This window comes from Lygodium microphyllum, chromosome 27, assembly GCF_053477565.2.
Source record: "Lygodium microphyllum isolate KBCC chromosome 27, Lygodium_microphyllum_v1.1.10, whole genome shotgun sequence".
In the NCBI taxonomy this organism is placed as follows: domain Eukaryota; kingdom Viridiplantae; phylum Streptophyta; class Polypodiopsida; order Schizaeales; family Lygodiaceae; genus Lygodium; species Lygodium microphyllum.
The window spans coordinates 32,559,917-32,580,026 of record NC_141161.1 but is presented as its reverse complement, the minus strand read 5'-3'; the positions used below and the strand labels follow the sequence as shown (position 1 = coordinate 32,580,026).

The following is a 20,110-nucleotide window of genomic DNA, read 5'->3' as shown; positions in this document are numbered from 1 at the left end:
ATTATTAGAATGGTTATAGACAAATCATGATGAACTTTTGAAACTACCTTTATCGATTATACTAAAATCAAGATTATTTGTAATTTCTGTGACACAAAACTTGGTAGATTACATCCTCTTCCCCTTACGAAAATCAAGATGTCCTCATCTCAAACAACTTCGAGCCTCAAGCTAAGCCCCTTTCTCCTTCTTTTTCTCTTTCCTTTGTACATTGTTTCTTATGTGGATATATATACATATATATATATATCCTTTCTGCATTGTTGTTTATGTAGAGAGAGAGAGAGAGAGAGGTGTAAGTTTCGATCCAATATGAATTTGTCTCTAGAACATAAGTTATTATGGCCACTTTTCTAGTTAACTCTCCCAATCAAGAAGTTTCACAGATACATTCAAAGCCCCCACAAGTTCCTTGTCTCGACTGAGCAGATCAATCCAACCATTGATACCTACATGCAATTACTTGAAACAATGAAAACTATGAGAGAGAGAGAGAGAAAGAGAGAGAGAGAGGTGTAAGTTTCGATCCAATATGAATTTGTCTTTGGAATAGAAGTTATTGTGGTCACTTTTCTAGTTAACTCTCCCAATCAAGAAGTTTCACGGATACATTCAAAGCCCCCACAAGTTCCTTGTCTCGGCCAAGCACATCAATCCAGCCATTGATACCTACATGCCATTACTTGAAACAATGAAAACTATGATTTTACATAATTATTGTTGACATAGACATAGAGTAAGAAACATAATAAGCTTAATAGTAACCTTGTTTTCTAGATATTAACATTACAGTGGGAGCAACTCCAACACCAAACCAATCTTCATTTGCTTGTGTACGATACCAAACCTCAAAGCTCATACAAGATTCCCACAACTCCTTCAATACAAAAGCATCCACCGTTATTTTCATGAGATAACTTGAACAATCCTTTGAACCCTGAGTAAATTTGAATTTGCAAGTGAGCTTGATGAGGAGTAGCTAAAGCAAGAGACGATTACATTTTCTATATCTTGACAAATGCAATAGACAATGTTACTTTGTGTAAAATTTTCAAAATGAATTATGCAAGAGCATTGATATTTATAAGCTTAGTGCAAGTACTAAAAGATGTTAATCTGAATGGGGAGAAAAGTATAATTACCATGGAAATTTTCAAGAACAAGTATTTCCATAAAGACCTATTAGCATAGTTGTCAGGTATGAAAGGTACAATATGGTATCCTATGATAAAATATGGTACTAAATGGTACCTTATGATTTTATAAGGTACAATACGATATTAGTACGAAAAAAAATTTAAGATGCTTTTTTAAATAACAAAAACCATTAAACAATAAAATACATGTTTAAAGTGAAAATAGTCATTTCATTACAAAATAATATGAATACATGAGGATGACCATCGCGGTCACATGGGCTGCACAAAACATGCGATACAACTACAATCCAATGTATCACAGTGGCATCATGCATGTGGATACAATGGTAGTAGATACAAAAGAGAGAGACCTATGAATCTATGATGAGGCATCACTATCATCATCATCATCATTATAAGAACCATTTGAGTGCTCATCAAGAGAGTTTGAAGATGACCCCTCGGCATCGGATGATGAGATACACTCATACTCATCCTTATTGATGAGGTTACCATCGTCATCAATGATGGCTCCCTAGGTGGCGGCTCTGTAGGCAAGGGGGGGGTTGTCATCATGAGGCACAAAATGTGAGCTACTAGAGCCCTGCCTTACATATGTCTGCAAGCCACTCAAACCACCCCTCCTCGATGTTGGAGGGCGTCGAATGACCATGCCCCTGCTACCACCTACTTGAACTCCTCGCCAACGAGCACGCTAATTGCGAGTGTCACGAGTATCTGTTTTAGATGTCTTCACATATTCATGATAAGTTTATGTATTGGAAGTCCCAAGGTTTGTCTCTCCATGTGAGATTAAAAGTGGCTCAAATAATCACTTGGGTGCTCTTGTTGGATATCAAAATTCATATGATAGCCTTATGCCCTCTTGCAATCTTCCTATATTCAACATCACCCTTCGATAGATACTGCAAGGTTCTTTATAGAAGATATTGGCATTTCGCATGGGTGCACTACTCTCCAATCCTTGTGATGGAATATTCTGAATTTGATCCAACCACTTCAAAGCATTTTCTCCTTACCCACTTGATTGCATCATGGCAAGAGAGTCTTTACCTTGAAGACTATCCAAGATGCTGTTATTCCAGGTCAAGCAATGGTTTATTCTTTCCATTGTATTTGCCAATACTTCTAAATACCTCAAGGTTATAGATTGATCTAGTCAAATTTGGAGGACCAACTTCGGAGGCGCTCTCCCTTGCCTACTTAGCCATTATCACTGTGGTTGGATTGGGCCTTTGAGACAAAAGGCTGCATTTCTAGCATTTGAGGGCGAGTGGGAGGGTTGTGCATCAAATCAAGGCTGAAGCGAGCATGGCGTGTGGAAAAGGAGTCTAACCGATGAATTTGCTACAGGTTTTTGTTGTTTGAAGGGGTGGAAGGCTGCGCTTTAGGTCTTCCATTGCAAATTTTACCTTTTCATCACTTCTGATGGGTGAAGAAGGTTCAAACAGCAACAAAAAAAGCCCTAACAGACTGCGTTTACGCAGTCAGAGGGGGATACTTTTACATTTGTGTAGGCATTGCAGGTGAACATGTCTACAAAGGCTGATTTGGAGTTCCAGGCGATCATGGACAAGAAGGTACCTGTCCTACCGGCTCTTCCATCGGATCAAAAGCTTGATGGTGACAATTACTGCATCTGGCGGGTGATAATGTTGGCCATCTTGGAGTCTTATGATTTGGAGGAGCTTGTGTTGGAGGAGATCAACCGGCCCTCGGTGCTAGATGAGTCCAAACTCTCTTCCAATGCTCATGCGGAGTTGACCAAGGCCCAGTCTCATTGGGAAAAACTAAATGCCAAGATTCGTTATTTTCTTTTTCTGTCTTGCCCTCGGTGCTAGATGAGTCCAAACTCTCTTCCAATGCTCATGCGGAGTTGACCAAGGCCCAGTCTCGTTGGGACAAACTAAATGCCAAGATTCGTTCTTTTCTTTTTCTGTCTTGCACTACAGTCGTGATAGCTCACATCGAGCACTTGACGGTGGCTCACGAGATATGGCTAGAGCTCGATCAGATGTACAACCGGATGACCCTCGTGAAGAGGGTTTCTTTGGAGATGCAGTTGCGGACCTTGTCCGTGAATAAGTCTTCTTCGCTTCAGGAATACATCAACAAGCTTCGGCAGCTTTAGATGTAGGTTCAAAATGCGAGGAAGCCTATTTCCTCCGAAGACATAGCGATCACTTTGTTGTCTCAGTTACCGCCACGATTCAGTACTTTTTATTCCACTCTTATAGCTTCAGGGCAAGAGTTGACTCTTCGGTGGGAAGAGTTGGTTCCTATGGTCTTGGACCAAGAGGAACAGTTGAAGGGACAGAATGCTTCCAAATCGGAGGCATTGGTTGGTCAAGCTTCTCAGAAGAAGGGGAAGGACCAAAAGGAGGAGAACAACAAATCCAAGAAGGACAAGGAGAAGGAATCGACTTGCCATATGTGTGGTAAGACCGGTCATTGGAAAAAGGATTTCCCTGACAAAGACAAAGAGGATACCAAGAATAAGGACACGAAGGATTCTGGAGCGATGGCTGCACCCTCATCAGCTACTTTTCTACACTTAGCAATCCTTGAGGACTCTACACCGAAGACTTCTGATGCTGCGATGACAACTCCCCAAGCTTGAGAGTGGATTGTGGACAATGGTGCCTCATGGCACATGACTCCTTCTTCCAATGGTGTTGCCCATTTGCAAGCTCTTCTGTGTCTATTGCTGCACGCAGGATGAGATGCAACTTCTTCCAGATGGATGTGGTGGTACCCACACTTCCAAGGTGTTGCATGTGCCCTGCAGGCTTGGGGTATCATTTGCTTTCAGTCCATAAGATTTGTGCTCTTGGCCTCTTGGTGAAGTTTGACAGTGATACTATTTGAGTCCTTGATCGTGAATCGAGGAAGGTTCTCTCTGCAGGTTATGAGGAGAATGGCATCTACACATTGAAGTCTTCTACAACTCTTACCTCTCTTCTTCTTATCTCTCAAACACAGTCCGAGCTATGGCATGCTCAGTTTGGCCACTTGAACTATGAGTACCTTCAGAAGGCGTCACGAGGATTATTTGTCCGAGGTTTGCCAGATATAGTGGTGAGCCATCAGCCATGTGTCTCTTGCATTCGTGGGAAATTGCATCGGGATGCGATTCCCGACAAAGCTTCGAGGCAGTCTACTTCACCCATGGAGCTTGTATCTACGGATCTTTGTGGTCCGATGAGGATCAAGTCCCTGAAGGGGAGCTTGCACTTCATGTTGATCATCGATGACTACAGCAGGATGACTTGGGCCTATTTCTTGACTTTGAAGTTGAAGGCTTTCTCCCACTTCAAGGATTAGCTTCTCTTTGAGGAGAACCAATCTGGCCCAGCAACTAAAGACCTTGCATTCAAACAAGGGCAGTGAATTTATGTCTAATGAGTTTGCGAGTTTTTGTGCAGATAGGGGCATTCACTAGGAGTTTGCTAACACCAACACTCCTCAAGAGAATGGCATTTTCGAGTGGAGGAACAGAAGTGTGATCGAGATGGCGCACACCGTGATGGAACACCGCAACAAACACCTCAGTTTCTGTGGTCCGAGGCCGTGGCTACCGCAGTTCATATCCTCAATCGATCTCCCACTTCAGCAATTGACAGGATGACTCCTTTCGAGGCTTACTTTGGGACGAAGCCTGATGTCTCTTGTCTCAGGATCTTTGGGTGTGACGCTTATGTCCACATTCTGAAGACTCAGCGTGACAAGTTTGAGACAGCTTCCCAATGACATGTTTTTGTTGGCTACAACTCCCAGTCCCAAGGTTATAGTCTGTTTGATCCCGTCAAGCAGGATGTCTACACGAGCCGAGATGTGCAGTTTGTGGAAGTTCCGGACACAGAGGGGGGTGAGGAGCACCCCGTTCTTGGAGATCCAGGGGAGAGTTGGGCTCCCAAGATAGTTCCTTTGGAGCTAGAGTCTTTTAATGGAGATTTTTCTTCTGATTCAAAGTCTTCCCTTTCACCGGCCACCCCCGAGAAGCTTCCGCCAGTGGATGTTCCCAAGTCTTCAGCAGATGGAGAGCGACAGGGAGAGGTCCGCCGGCCTCCTCCTCGTTGGGCCCATGACACACTCCGAGATTCAGGGATCGAGGGGGTCCCTGAGGAGTGGGAACCGCAGGATGGACCACGGAGGTCACGGAGGACTCGGGCACATTCTTCAGAGCTTGTTTGCTCTAACTATTGTTTGATGACCCGTGTTATGCAAGATCGTGAGCCCACTTCAGTGAAGAAGGCTTTGCAGTCTGATCATTGGCGGAAGGTTATGGAAACCGAGTTGGAGACTATTGAGAGGAATGGCACTTGGTCTCTTGTGCCTCATCCCTCTCACAAGAAGGTGATTGGCGTCAAGTGGATCTTCAAGACCAAGTACCTTAGCGATGGTTCTTTGGACAAGCATAAGGATCATCTTGTTGCTAAAGGTTTTACTCCATGCCCAGGCATTGACTTCCATGATACTTTTGCCCCCACTGTTCATATGGCGACTATTCGAGCTATTTTTGCCTTGGCTGGCCATAGGAGATGGCCTGTCTATCAGTTGGATGTGAAGTCAGCCTTTCTAAATGGTGACTTGTAGGAGGAGATCTATGTCGAGCAACCTCCTAGCTTTGGATCCTCAGATGGGACAATTTACAGGTTGAAGAAGGCCTTGTATGGCCTTAAGCAGGCTCCGCATACATGGAACGAGAAGATTCACTCATTTCTTCAGTCGAAGTTGGGATATTGGTGCTCCAAGGCCGATCCGCAACTTTATGTGCACACTTCCGAGGTTGGTCGTGTGTTGTTTGTGTTGTATGTTGATGATTTGATTCTGATAGGGGATTAGGTCTAAAAGGTCCGAGAGACCAAGACAGCTTTACATCGGATGTTCCAGATGACAGATTTGGGGCTCCTTCATTTCTTCTTGGGTCACGAGATTTATCAATCTCGCAAGGGGATTTTCATCTCTCAGCAAAGATATATACAGGAGCTCTTGGTGACTTTTGAGATGGAGACTTATCAAACCATTTCTACTCCTATGGATCCGAACTGGAAGGCCACTTCACACTCAGATTCTCGCTTGACGGATGCTTCCCACTACCGTTAGTTGATTGGATCCTTGATTTGGCTTCTCAACACTCGTGTTGATCTTTGTTTTGCTGTGGGTCTTTTGGTGGGGCTCATGAGTGAACCTAAACAGGTGCATTGGCAAGCTGCCCTGAGGATTCTGCGGTATTTGAGGGGGACCTCTAACTTAGGGATTTCTTATCCAGCAGGTATAGATGCTTCAGATCTTGTTCTTGCAGGTTGGAGTGACTCGGATTGGGCTAGCAATGTGGACCACCGGCGGTCTACTACCGGCTTCTGTTTTACCTTGGGTACAGGTGTTATCTCTTGGAGTAGCAAGAAGCAGCCCACGGTAGCCCTTTCTTCTACTGACACGGAGTATCGAGCTGCGTCTTCCACCACGTGTGAGGTTGTGTGGCTTCGGAGATTGTTGGAGGAGCTTGGCTGCCCCCAGACTCGTCCTACTCTTCTGCGGTGTGACAATGAGAGTTGCATTTCCTTGGTACGGAATCCTATATTCCATGCCCGGACCAAGCACATTGCGATCCAGTATCACTTCATTCAAGAGAAGCTTCTGGATGGGACCATTGATGTGGAGTACTGCAAGACGGAGGATAATCTTGCAGATTTGTTCACAAAGGCACTTCCCCAGGCTTTACTTCGTCAGCATTCCAGATCCCTCAGCTTGATGCCTCGTCCAAGATCTGAGAGGGGGTGTTCGAGGTAGAGTCATCCCCTGGACAGGCTATGTTAGGGTTTCTGCACAGTTAGGGTTTGGTACAGCAGTGTACAGCATATGACAGAGGACACCACAGCAGCAGAGGCAGTACAGTGCCACATCAGCAGGACACGTCAACAGCCACGTCAGCAGTCTGCGCAGGTGCCACATGGCAGCCTGCAGTCGGACAGTACAGTCAGACAGTTATTTGGCATTATTTATTGCAGTTGGCTGACCTGGTCATTTTTATGCCTTTTCTTTCTGCTTTATATAGCAGTCCTCCAGCACATTGTTGACATTCATTCAGATTCTGATCTTGAGATCTGTTGGCTGAGACTGACTGTGCTCGGGCTGGCGGAGATTGAGGTCATCAAGACAAAGACACACGCAGAAATTTCCTCTGCCCTCGTGTATATTTCTGCACTCTTATACAGCATACCACACTGCAGATTTTCTGAGTTTGCACTGTCTCCTTTTCTCTCTCTCTCTTCTCTTTGTGTTCACTCTCTCTTAGTCTTTGTCCTACGCTTCCACATCGCTGCACTCTGACACATGCAATGAGACATTGCTTCATCTCTTCATCTCTTGCCATGTTGCTCGACAAATTTGGATTTTTGTTTCTTCTGTGTGGTCCTCAGTGACTCAACAGCGGATATCAACTCGTTCGTGGATTATGGCAAGGATGCCTTCTATGTCCGCCTTGCAATCAAATCATTCTTGCCTTTTCCATTTCCTTCATTGGACAGCTCTGTGGCATATTTGACATACTTGAAATGTCTTCATTTTTTATTCTACCTCGAGTATCCATGGTCATGTGGCCCATGTTCATGGTTTATTGTTATGGCAGATCTCCTCTATGATTTCAACTGACCGGGTTCTTCCTGACATTGCTACTCCTTGGCTCAATATTGTTCACTCCACCCCAGGTGTCCTTTCTGTGTGATATTTATGTATTATGCTCTTAGAGGCCTTTCGGCTTGATTTGTGTTTGTTTTGTTTTTCTTAGCTGACCTAATGGTCTAATATAAATATTACCATTTAATTCAATTATCTTCATGAGAGAGAGAGAGAGAGAGAGAGAGAGAGAGAGAGAGAGTGTGTGTGTGTGTGTGCCCTAACTCTTCCTTTTGTACTATAACATGATATAATAAAACAACTCATTACAAAACAAAACAAACACACACACACACACAAATTATACCTGTGCAAAAGGTGTAGTAACTGGAGGGAAATTGTATTCAACGTCTTGATTGCAAGGGAACAAAGAGAATCGTATGTACGGAATCATCTTTTTGCTTGCAAGCATCATCTGACATCACAAAAATATTTATCAACATAGCAGCTCTACATGTGTGAGTTTGCAAAACTACAATAATGCCATCATAGAAAGTTAATCCTGTTAATCCTTTTGATGTAGATGAAATTGATAAACTAACTGTTCGAACTTAGACAAATATCTTATAAAACATGCACTCGCTCTCTTTATATGCTTATAGAATATTTTAGAATGAAAACCTTATAAAAATAAAGTAAATTGAGGTGAAAATTATTTTCTTCTTGGTTGTACAAGGATGTAATTGTCTCTTCAAGTTTGTGTGTAGCTGATGCAGTTGGCTTGTATAGATGTCATCACTCAATCAAGTCCCTCGAATTGATTGAATCAATCAATGGTCTTAAGCATTCTTCAATGATGACATCTCAACTTGATTCAGTCGGGAATCTCAGGTTACAATGTATACATGTTAGGAGAGTGGGCTAAAGCTATTTTAAAAAGAGAGTGAAAACACACTCAAATCTTATAATTGTGCACTTATAAGATACAAACTTTTTAAGGAAATATTTTAACTTTGAGTCATTTATCTAGACTTGCATGGCATATTCTATACCTATCTTATGCAGACTTAACTAGTTAAACCATGCAATAGAGAACATGCAGAAAATGGATGGAGACACAAACACTGTGTGTGGATGGGCTCATTCCCTTGTCAAAAATTGCATGAGCGATTCATGATATCATTTATGTTGGAGAGATTCTATTGAGCATTGTTATGTAGGCAATTCGTTTGCTAGTCAAAGATGAAAAGAAGATCAGATGCTAACAACGTACAAGGACCCTGGCCAAATATTCAACACAAGTGTTGGAGTGGGAGAAAATACAACTGTGTACACCCTAGCAACAGTAAAACACAGTAATATGGAGGCAGGAAGGAAGCAGATATTTATGAACTCTAGGAGGAATTCGCAATACCGCACAAAGGTCAAAACACAGCAAAATCAACATTGTGGCTGACAACTGCAGCATATTAAACAGCAAGCAAGGTGAGGTTGAAACCAGCCTTTGGTGAATCAAAGAGTAATGAATCTTAACTTTGCAAGCACTTAGACTTAAACAAATAAATTCAGCAACACAAAAATAGAATCAGCATGGATTTAGAATGCTCCTACACCAGAACATGAAGACAAAGTGGCCTACTGCCTGTACATGCAATGATGCTGTCCATTACCAGAGGGCATTTGAAGTTATACATCTAAGGTCTCTCTAGCTTAGAGGGTTTCTCAAATGGCTATCTTTATGAGTACCAATAAGCAAAATACCAGTCACCTGTCAAAACCCTAAACATTAATCTCCAAGCTCAGATTTTACTTCATTTTCTTACTTCCTTTGGCTCAATAATGACACTGACTCTCTGATCTGCTACAATACTCAGTTCTCAGCAAAGCTACCCCTTCAAATCAGCAAGAAGAAGACTCAACATCAAGATCAACATCAAGTACATAGTATCTCTTGATACTAACTAGTGTTGTTCAACACTAATCTTATTGTGTCTCTTGACACACTCAAGTTCAAATATTTTGCTGGTCTATTCTCAATTCTTTGCTGCTGCTCCTGCCAACAAAATGGCATGCTTTTAATTATGTTAAGCACTATGATGTCTACCAAAGACACAATGCTAGGAAGAATCATAGGGAGCCGCTAAATCCTATTTTAGTTACATTACCCTTTGAAAAATGGGGTATCAATTTTATTGGACTAATATATCCTTCATTGACTAGCGGAAGCGTTATATTATTGTAGCGATAGACTACTTTACAAAGTGGTCTGAAGCTCGAGCAACAATGAAGGATAATGCTAATGAGACGGCTCAAGAGCAAATTGTTTGCCATCTTGGTCCGCTAAGGAGATAGTGTGTCTGATATCAAGGGAGACACTTCCTGAATAAGGTCACAATAAAACTATTCCGTATAATATCCACAAGCACCCTATCAGAGTGAAGTAGTGTGAAAGCGTATGACCAAGACAAAGAGTGAATAGAGAGAGAGAGAGAAAGACACAATGAAACACAGAAAATCTGCAATGAAGAATGTTGTATAGGAAAGCAGATATGCACGCGGGCGCAAAGAGTATGTTTGCGTATGTCTCCAACTCAAAGATCTCACAATTTGTGAACCTCGAAGCAGTCTCCATGATCAACAATCTAGAAACCTGTGATCAGAATAACTAAAAGTGTGTGGACTGCCACATGGCACTTGCACTGAGTGTCACCTACTAACATCACCTGCCATATGGCCAAATTGCCACGTGTCTTGCCTACTGCAACTTGCCACATGTCCTGCCTATCCAGGGGATGCCAATCATTAACACATCCCTTGTAGTTTTCTTTATCCTCTGTGAGAGGTGAGAGAATGCACAGAGATCGAAGCTCAAGCTTAGCTTAGAGTACAATTGACAGTGAAGAGACTGTGTGAGAGTGAAGGCATGACACCCAATACAATTATCTAAACAGTGTAAATTGCAAGTACAAAGTACAACCCTTAAACCTAGGGATTGCTAGAGTGTGTTCGTACCTAAAAGGTGTAAAACACGATAAGTACCCGAACTATGTCACACAAGCACATAAAATAAAAGAGAATAAATCTGGGGAGAAAAACCTCTCGTAAAGGAGAGTGAAAAGTGCCCCAGTGTTATACCGAGGATCACAGACACTCCTCTGTGAGCGTAGGTATAAGTCAAACCCAACAAACCCCCCTAGAGTGAAAAGTGATCAATATACAAGGATCATCCATCAAAGGAGATCAAATTTAAAACATTGCAGAATGCTTCAAACTTGTCATGAGGAAGAGCTTTGGTGAAGATGTTTGCCACATTACTAGTGGTAGGATAGTAGACAAGGTTGATATCACTTGAATGTAGCCTCTCTCTAACAAAGTGATAGTGGATCTTTGTGTGTTTCGTGCATGCATGAAACACTAGGTTCTATGCCACTACAATGGCACTCTAACTCTCAGTGAACAGAGTAAGCTCTGTGGCAAATACATCTAAATCAGCCAACAAGTGTCTAAGCCATATGCATTCAACTGTGGTAGTGAAAGTGGCCTTGTATTCTGCTTCACATGACGATGTGGCAATAGTGGATTGTTTCTTGCTAAGACAAGATATGCAAGATGAGCCAAGAAAGAAGCAATTACCACTAGAGGAGTGACGAGAATCAAAATCACAAACCCAATCCGAATCATTGTAAGTATGTAGTTATAGTGGTCCCCCCTTGGCATAAAGCAATCCAAGAGTCCTAGTACCCTACAAGTAATGGAAAACACGCTTGACAACTTGCCAATGTGGCATGTGTGGGTGGTGCATATATCTACCCAAGGCTGAAACTGCAAACTAAATGCATGGTCTTGTGTTGCATAGGTAAATGAGACATCCAACTGCTGGAGTATACATATGAATATCAAACAAATCATTCTTATCATGCAAGGACAACTTTAGTCCAGGCTCCATTGATATACAAACTGGCTTGCAATGACAAGATATAAGTAGCAACCTTTTTGGTACTCCCAAGCTGTGGGGTGACAACTTCCATGACCATTTGAGCAGGGTAGCAATAATTTTTCAACCCTTCTTACGATAAAACTCTAAAATTTCTCTCTCTACATTATTCTCTCTCATCCCACAACCATTTCTCAAGTTATCCCAACAAAATCCAACCATTTGAGCCATCAAAAGGTGGAGATATTAGAAAATATATACTGTAAACCCTAATTTATACTACAAATTAGAGTTTGATAGCCACCTCCAGATGCATGCTCAAATTTGAGAGCCTAGGATTTGAATTCCAATAGCTGAAACTAAAGAATTTCTAGGAGATTCACGAGGCCAACAAGTCCATATCAGATTTGGGGCTTAATTTGTCTTTCAAGGAGCAAGGTGAAGGCCAATCTCAAGCAAACTAAGGAACAAATTAGTTTGAAGGCTTGCTGGTCAGTTTTGATAACAAGAGGCACTTGGATTAGTGGAGATCAGAGAATCTAAGTCATACACCAATTTCAAGGCCAATAGGCTATCCATTGTCCAAGATTAAAATGGTAAAGTGTGCATTTTTAGTTTATGTGAATTTTATGCTTGCTGCAATTGTTGATTAATCAGGTCATTACCACCCTCTCCAAGGAGGAATGTTGGTTTTACCTTGGGTTTCTAGGCAATGGATATATCTATCCTCCTCAATCATCTTGACCCCTACCTCAAGTACCTAAGGCCTATCATGCAAAAAAAGTCTCTAATGACTCTATCTCATCTTAAGCCTAGAAGGTAGTTTGTGCATAGTACTTTTACTCTACCCTAGCTTCCTTTATAAACCAACAATCCCTATCTTGGCTATGTGTTCTCTCTATGTCATCCACTTGCATTTAGGCAATCTCTCCTCTCTCTTAAGGGCTAACAAGAAGAGACTAATAGCCCTCTCTATGATTTCACTCCATCATTTCATTTCTCAAAATACATCTCTTCTTCTCTTTACATCTCTCAAAAAAAACATAATCAATCTCCTCTTAGAAGTGGGACACACCTAAAAACACATGTTTGAGGTACCTAAACCTTGAAAACATCTCAAGAAATCCAAAAACAGTTTTTCAAGGGAAACATCTGTGGCACATGGTGTTTCCCCTTGGATTGGAAAGGTCTCCCTTTATGTTTTCCTCTTCAATAGGGATCTTCAATAGGAATTTGGAATTCCAAGTGTTACATTTGTTGAGGAAAAAGCATTATGTAAGGCCAAACATAGCCCACTGCCTCTTTAAGACACTCGTACTCTTTCATTATCTCTCCCCTTAAAATCCCCCTCCCTTTCTCTCTTTACACATTTGTCCCTCTTTCCCTCTCCTCTCCCATTTGGTGTTTCTTTTTCTCTTCTCAAAAAGTTTGAATTTCTGGTTATGTTTCCGTTTTCATTTCCATTTCTATTTCAAAGTTTCCCTCAACTTTGAATCTTCTGCAAACACTAATCTAGATCCTTGGGTTTATGCTCATCCTTGACAATCTGGCCTCTTAAACCTGGGCAATAGACAATCTAATCTTCCTCGTGGCAAAGGTGGGAAAGAATCCTAACCCGTATGGTTTGGCCTTTGGCTCTCTTAAACTGCATCAACTGCACTGCAACATGTGAACTAAAAGTTTATTGCCACAAATAATGCCAACAAGAGCTTATTTGCTTCTGTAGGTCTAGTATCCTATACAAAATCTGACAATCCTCAAGAAGATCTTGACCTTTGCTGCTCTCACTCCTAGATAATTGGAATGAACTTGTAGACCGCTATCGTGCCACTATGCGCACACCGTGTAAAAAAATCTAGAGTGTGGCTTTCTTATTGATTTAGAGAGCCAATGCCATTTTAGACATTAGTGTTAGTGTCCATGGTTCAAAAATATTAGATTTTTGGACAAGTTTTAGCCAATTTTTGATATTCTAGATATTATCTCTTGTAAAAATCCATAAAACTATATACAACTTCTAGATTAGGATAACATGTAAAAGAAAGCATGTAGCTTTCAGCTAATTTGAGAGGATTTTATGTAAAAAGAGAGATTGGCGAAATCACGCGACGCGTGATCATTGTTTTCAAACAGTGAACAGCACTCTGAAGTAGGAGATGAAGAGGGAGTGACCTAGGTCCTGGCAGAATTCTGGCTGGGCATGCTGGTAATTTACCCCCCTTTTGGAGCCAATGGAAGCATCAGATTGGCGATCTGAGCAGTATAGAGGAAGGTATTATTTTACACACGTTTTTGTCTATTAGAGTTTTATCTTCTCATAATGCAGGAATAAACTAACATGCTTCATCTTTATTAGTATTCTTCTACATTTTCTAATTCTTTTTGGGAGTATTCTTCTACGTCTTCAATTTCTTCGAATCCCTTCTCTTCTATCTACTCCTCTCCCTGAATCTATCTTCACCCTGCTATCTCTTATCCCCGTGGTGAACTCTCGATACCAAACGCACCGACATTGTGTTAGGGGAAGTTTATGCTATCATCAGAGGTGAATTCCGGAAGATATTTGGGCTAATTTGGGGCTGATATCTTCAGCCATATTCAGAGAATTAGCTACAGCAATGTTCTTTTAGTTCATTTATTACTCTACAGAAGACATCTTGTCAAAATATGCAAGTATTATGTGCCCCTATGGCAGGGCAATGTTTGTAGATCATTCATAGATGCTTTGAGTTGAATTAAGAGGAGCTTTTTCTCTTATTTCTTGGTTGTGGTAACTTATCCTTATCAGGCACTCAATTTGAAGCTCTCTTGAAGCAAGTCTCTTTACTCTACAAGCCTTGTAATTGACTCATAAGCTTTTGTCCCTAACAGTGTACATTGAATGTAATCATGCAAAGTTGATTCGTGCTATGGCATCATGTATGAATGATGGGATACAGAGTTGTTTATGATACATGATAGCATATTGTACTTGATTTTATAATTTGTGATTGCTCTTACAGTCAAGAAAACAAGTATGATTTGAGTTAGAACTTATGAGATAATACTCTTGCGATCTTTGCTAAGAACATGCAATTGGAAGATCTATCAATATCTTCAAGAACTTGGCTTGAAACCTTTAACCCTTCTCTTATCTCTACTATCTCTGGAGTCTAAGCTCTTGAACCCCCATACATTCTTCTCTCTCAAACCCCTGTGATTGAACATGAAGTACCTCTTGAAGCTTCAAACATTCACTATAATCTACTTATCTCTTGAAGACACATTTCCATCTATCTTGTCTAGTTTTCTTGCCAAACCCCTATGGTGACCTTCAACCCTACGCGCTGCGACACCGCCCAACCTTTGTAGCATGGGAGATGGTAGCAAGATGGTAGAGATGCTTGAGGGCAGGTGAGGTGGATGGAGGCAGCTATGGTGGTGTCAAGTCAAGAGTTTAATTTCTTGTAAATAGGTTTTAGGTGGCACTTGTAAGACCTTATTGCAAATTTTTTGTCAGCCAGGAATGATGGAGCTTCAGATTCTATAACAAACATGGCATGGCAAAGAGTTTTCTTATGGTAGATCAATGCGCACTTGGGATCTAGAGTGCAGAGCAATAGGAAAATTGACTTTGAGAGGTTTATCAGAATCATTTCAAGCAGGTTCCAGTAGGTCATCCCAACAAATTCAATCTTTTTCTAGGAGTCCTAACAGCTGCCTAGGATGGCCCATTATACTGAGATTGGAGTTCCTTTCATAGTTGCAGGTAATAGGGAGGGTGGCTCTTGACTAAAATAATATCATATTTTGGGGGCTAGACAATATTCATGAGCATAGAAAGTCACTGGCAACTTCTTGGAGTGGATGGTGGTTGTGGTCATCCACTCCAAGGCCCACCAAGTAGTTGATAATTTGGCTGAGGCTGCTTTGACTCTCAAGGGGAAATCTGCTCTTGTGGGTGGAGCAAGGCCCTCAGGAGTGGCTGTGGCTGGGATACCAAGTGCATAACCCATGATTTTATTTCTAAACTACGGGAGGAGTTTCAAATTGGCAGGGATGCTCCTCAAGGACTTCTGGAAGTTGTGGAGCCATTGGCAGCCTCACAAAATGTGGGGCTTCATCTATGTCTTGAATCATGGTTGTCTAACAATCTCAAGTTGGGTTGCTCAAATGGGCATGGATGATGGCTCCTACAGCTGCCAAAAGATGGTCAAACAGACCAATAATAATGACTTAGGCCCTCAGGAGTGGCTGTGTCTGGGATACCAAGTGCATAACCCATGATTTTATTTCTAAACTACGGGAGGAGTTTCAAATTGGCAGGGATGCTCCTCAAGGACTTCTGGAAGTTGTGGAGCCATTGGCAGCCTCACAAAATGTGGGGCTTCATCTATGTCTTGAATCATGGTTGTCTAACAATCTCAAGTTGGGTTGCTCAAATGGGCATGGATGATGGCTCCTACAGCTGCCAAAAGATGGTCAAACAGACCAAAAATAATGACTTGTGGAGCTACTATGCAAGAGTTCATGTGACTGCACCCCTCCTACCAAGCCAACAGCATCATCCCCCTGATTACAAACAGTGTGCCTAACCTCACTTGCTATGGCTTGATACCCAAGTAACCTGTTTGTGTAGACCAAACTCATACCAATGAAAAAAAGGTGGTTGTGACAAGGTGTGCTATGGTGCAGAAGTGCAGGGACTATCATTAAATTTCAGCAGTGGCTGTTGCTAAGTGTGCAGCATTGGTAAGAGTTTGCTCATTTATGCAGAGGCACAAAAGCCACTTTTTGTTCATCCATCACATGAGCAATATCTCCTTGGCTGTCTACAACCAGCAGATATATGCCCCTTCTGGCTAGTCCAGAATGCTCTTGAGCTTATGAAATGCCTTTTAGAGCTGCGCAAATCAAATGTGACATGACTTGGGGTAGCATGGAGCTGGAAATGTGCCAACAAGAGCAGCTTGTCTAGATAATTCTTATGGGGTTAGGTTTAAAATAGGGATAGAGATTGAGATCCACCCTTTTGATGTCTTGTGTCATCAACAAAAATCTTAAAATGGCCCACCCAAGATTGAATTCTACACCAGCTCAACACAAAAACTTGGTCTAGCTCAAAGACTAGATTTTCTCAATACAATACTAGATCTAGCTTTTAGCTCAATTACACTTGAGCTTGCTCAGAACTTGGATGTTCTAGCTTAGATACACTAAAGCTTGAGTATCAGTTTACTTGCACTCAAGCTTGGGTATCAGCTTCAATTTGAACAAGGTTCAATTTGTAGTTGAATTGCCCAAGCACCAATGCAAACCATTGGCATGATGCTCTGAGCAGCAAAGACCTGATTTGTGTGGTGTATAAGGATTGTCCTTGCCAGCACTTTAAACTCTATTCATCAAGTAGATGAGGATGAGGGTCAAAAGCAAGAAAGAAGCAAGACTCAAGAAATAACAAAAGGAAACCCTAGTGACTCAGTGCTGAAAAATCCATTAAATGAATATTGTGACTTGTCATAGGTTGGCTTGGTGACAATCAAAAACCTTCATCTTTCTTGTCTTTAAATTTTTCAAGCTCTACATGTGGAAAGAGTTCTACTGAATGAGGTAAAGAAAGACTGACAGATGCAAACAAAGCCTTCACAGAATCATCATGCTTAGAGCTGCAGTAAGAGAAGAAAACGGAATGAATGTGATAATTGACATTACAAATTGTCCATCTTCAATTCATGAAAGTACATGTCTCCCACCCCCAAGTTGCAGCAAAAGGAACATTTTTTTCAAAAATATTTTTCAAAAGGTATCAAACCAAGGACTTAATTATCCATGATCCTCAAATCCAAGAGCTCTTAAGTTGGGGTCAGTATTGGGCAGTCATTTCCTCCAGCATTTAGTTGGAAAGTTGAGAACAACCAATAGTCTCATCTCGTTATCCAGAATTCTAGTATTTGTGTAGCTACTCTGTATCAACCAAGTGCCATCACACTTGCGAGGAGTACAAATGCTCTAAAACGGATGACAATGGGTGCTCTACCAACCATGATAAAACATCACTATGGACTGGAATGTAACCTTCCTTTCAGCATCACTGCCAAACGAAGTACACCTATTCATCTACCAAAAGCTGGTTTCTCAAAAACCTCTACTAGCTGACAATTAAGATACCCTCTTATAGTATAGACATTCCTGATTCATCATGGCAGCATAAAAAATCTAAGAAACGCACAGCATTCTCCTACTAGTTGTTTATCAAAGATTAAATATACATACGAGCGTAAATTTGTTAAAATTTGTTTTCCAAGAAAAGAAATTTCTATTAATAACACCTCGGCGAATAACTAGAGGTAAAATACAAAGTACAAGGAACTCTGTGAAGAGTAACTAAGTATGGCACAAATACAATGGTTGTGTGAGCAACCAATCTGGTGGGCTGTAATGCCAAACCATATGAAGGACAGTGTGGAAGAAAGTGCTTGAATCCCATATCCAAAAAAAAGCATCTCTTTTCTTCCTCATCCTCCCAGAGCTGCCCTGCATCCTCTCCCATCTCCCTCTAAGAGTGTGGACGATCTCTCTCCAAATCCTTGATAGGGTCTCCACTGTGGATACATACAAAACGTCAATAGTGTGGCTGCATCTCGCAGTCCAAATATACCAGGCTATGATATTGGCAATCAACTCCCATCTCCGGCAGTGTCCCTGAGTCCACTATGCTTGTGAGTAATCTGGAGTGAGAATGTTGTTCAGATGCTGTCCAATGATGAGAAAAGAGTAGCTCCCCTAAAAATCCTCATAGCCACATGCTGGGCCTCTATCTATGACCCATGCTACAACCCCCCAAGTAGCCACCATGGTCTCTATTGTGCCATGAATACCATCTTGAGGGCTCTCCTCCAAAGCTCTTGGGCTCTAGTGCAATCCCAAAGGCAATGTCTTTGTATCTCCACTAGCTCGTCACATCTCATGCATGCTATTGGGTCCCTACCGTATCCAAGTCACATGCCAACTTCTAGGCCCCTGTGAGCTACAAGCCATAGGAATAGAGAAATCTTCCTAGGCCCAAAACTATCATGTAGCCTCCTCCAAAAGTCGCATAGGAACTCCTCTGTGATTCCCTCTCTGAGCCAAAGGGGGGAGGGTGTTGGCTATGCTCTAATCCTACTCATCTGTATTCTCCTCCCCAACCTGGTAGTGTAGCCAAAGAAGGGCACATCATAAGGTCTATCAATGAACAAATCCCTCCACACCCACTCTCCTGGATCCCACCATAATCTCTGTAGAGATCTCCTCTAGTAAGCCCAATATCTCCATCCATCAACCAAATAGGTGGTTGGGTCTGAGTCAATGTGCTACTTCCTCTCAAAGTGACTACTCTAATCCTTTGTTTGGAGCATCCAATGAATGTTGTCTGGTCAAGATCCTCTTGCTAGAGATGGCCATCCTCCTTAATCGTAAAAATAAATGTCCTGTCTGTACTAGTCACAAAGACTACTAGAAGAATGTCCCCTCTAGAGAACAAACTAATCCAAGTCAGAGAGGTGCCTATATCTGTCCTCCAATCAGGTGGAACTCCCTCTCTCAACCTCAACAAATAAATCTAGCTCCCTTGAGCACTTGTGGTCTCTGTCTCTGAGTCTCTTGTGGTAGCTCCTGGAATGCAAACCAATCTCCCACTAATATAGCAACCTGTGAAGAGAATCTCCCCATGATAAGTACATCCTCTTTCCAAGAGTGTGGTTGGAGTCTAATCTCAAAGGGTGATTGAAGAGCAAAGGCTGCCTTCTCGTTTCTTCAGTTGTAGTTGGGATAGCTAGTGAAGCCCTAGTAGTACAAATCTCCAAGCTCTGATAATAGCAGCCGCAAATCTAACCTCAAAGCTCCTCCCTAAGTCCCTCGTCCTAATCACCTAAAAAATCTAGTGGATGCTAGGCTACCATGATCCTCCCTGTGCAGGCGTCATAGCTCGTAGCCTCCCTATCAGAAGTTTCTTCCAGGGCTCCTCACCTGGAAGCAAACTCCTAACAATGAGCTTAGGCATCAAGGCTTTGCTCGGCTATATCAGTCTATGATCCCCAACCCTCCCCTAGATCTAGGCTGTATGATGACCTCCCAACCAACCTTTGCCCTACTTGGGCTCCTGTCTCTTCCAAACTAAATAAAGTTTTTGATAAGGCGCTTCACCTAACCGATGCATGACTTGGAGAATGCCCAACAAGAAGTGATGTAGTAAAAAAACCTCTATCTTACGCTCAAGAGGAGGGGTGCCAGTTGGTGTTGTTCTAAGGTAATGTCAATCCTTACATGGAAACCAAGATATCTCACTGTAGTCCCGCAGGGAACCCACATGAAATCCTCATGTGGTCACCACTCTGGCTGCCTAGTGTTGCATACCCGAAATCCATAGGACTTGTGCCAA

General features: G+C 42.0%; 1 protein-coding gene across 2 annotated transcripts in view; it reads right to left on the bottom strand.

The window, feature by feature from the left end:
* Positions 1-489: 489 nt before the first annotated feature.
* LOC148012189 (uncharacterized) overlaps positions 490-20,110 on the bottom strand; it is a 78,750-nt gene continuing 59,129 nt past the window's right edge. The window contains exons 7-9 of one of the 2 annotated variants that reach the window (XM_087668955.1): positions 8,146-8,253; positions 766-937; positions 490-669 (exon numbers count right to left, since the gene is read on the bottom strand). In XM_087668955.1, coding sequence (XP_087525081.1) covers positions 578-669; positions 766-937; positions 8,146-8,253 — 372 coding nt within the window. In that variant the 3' untranslated portion in view covers positions 490-577. The remainder of the gene's footprint in view (positions 670-765; positions 938-8,145; positions 8,254-20,110) is intronic. The other variant, XM_087668956.1, reaches the window with a different exon arrangement.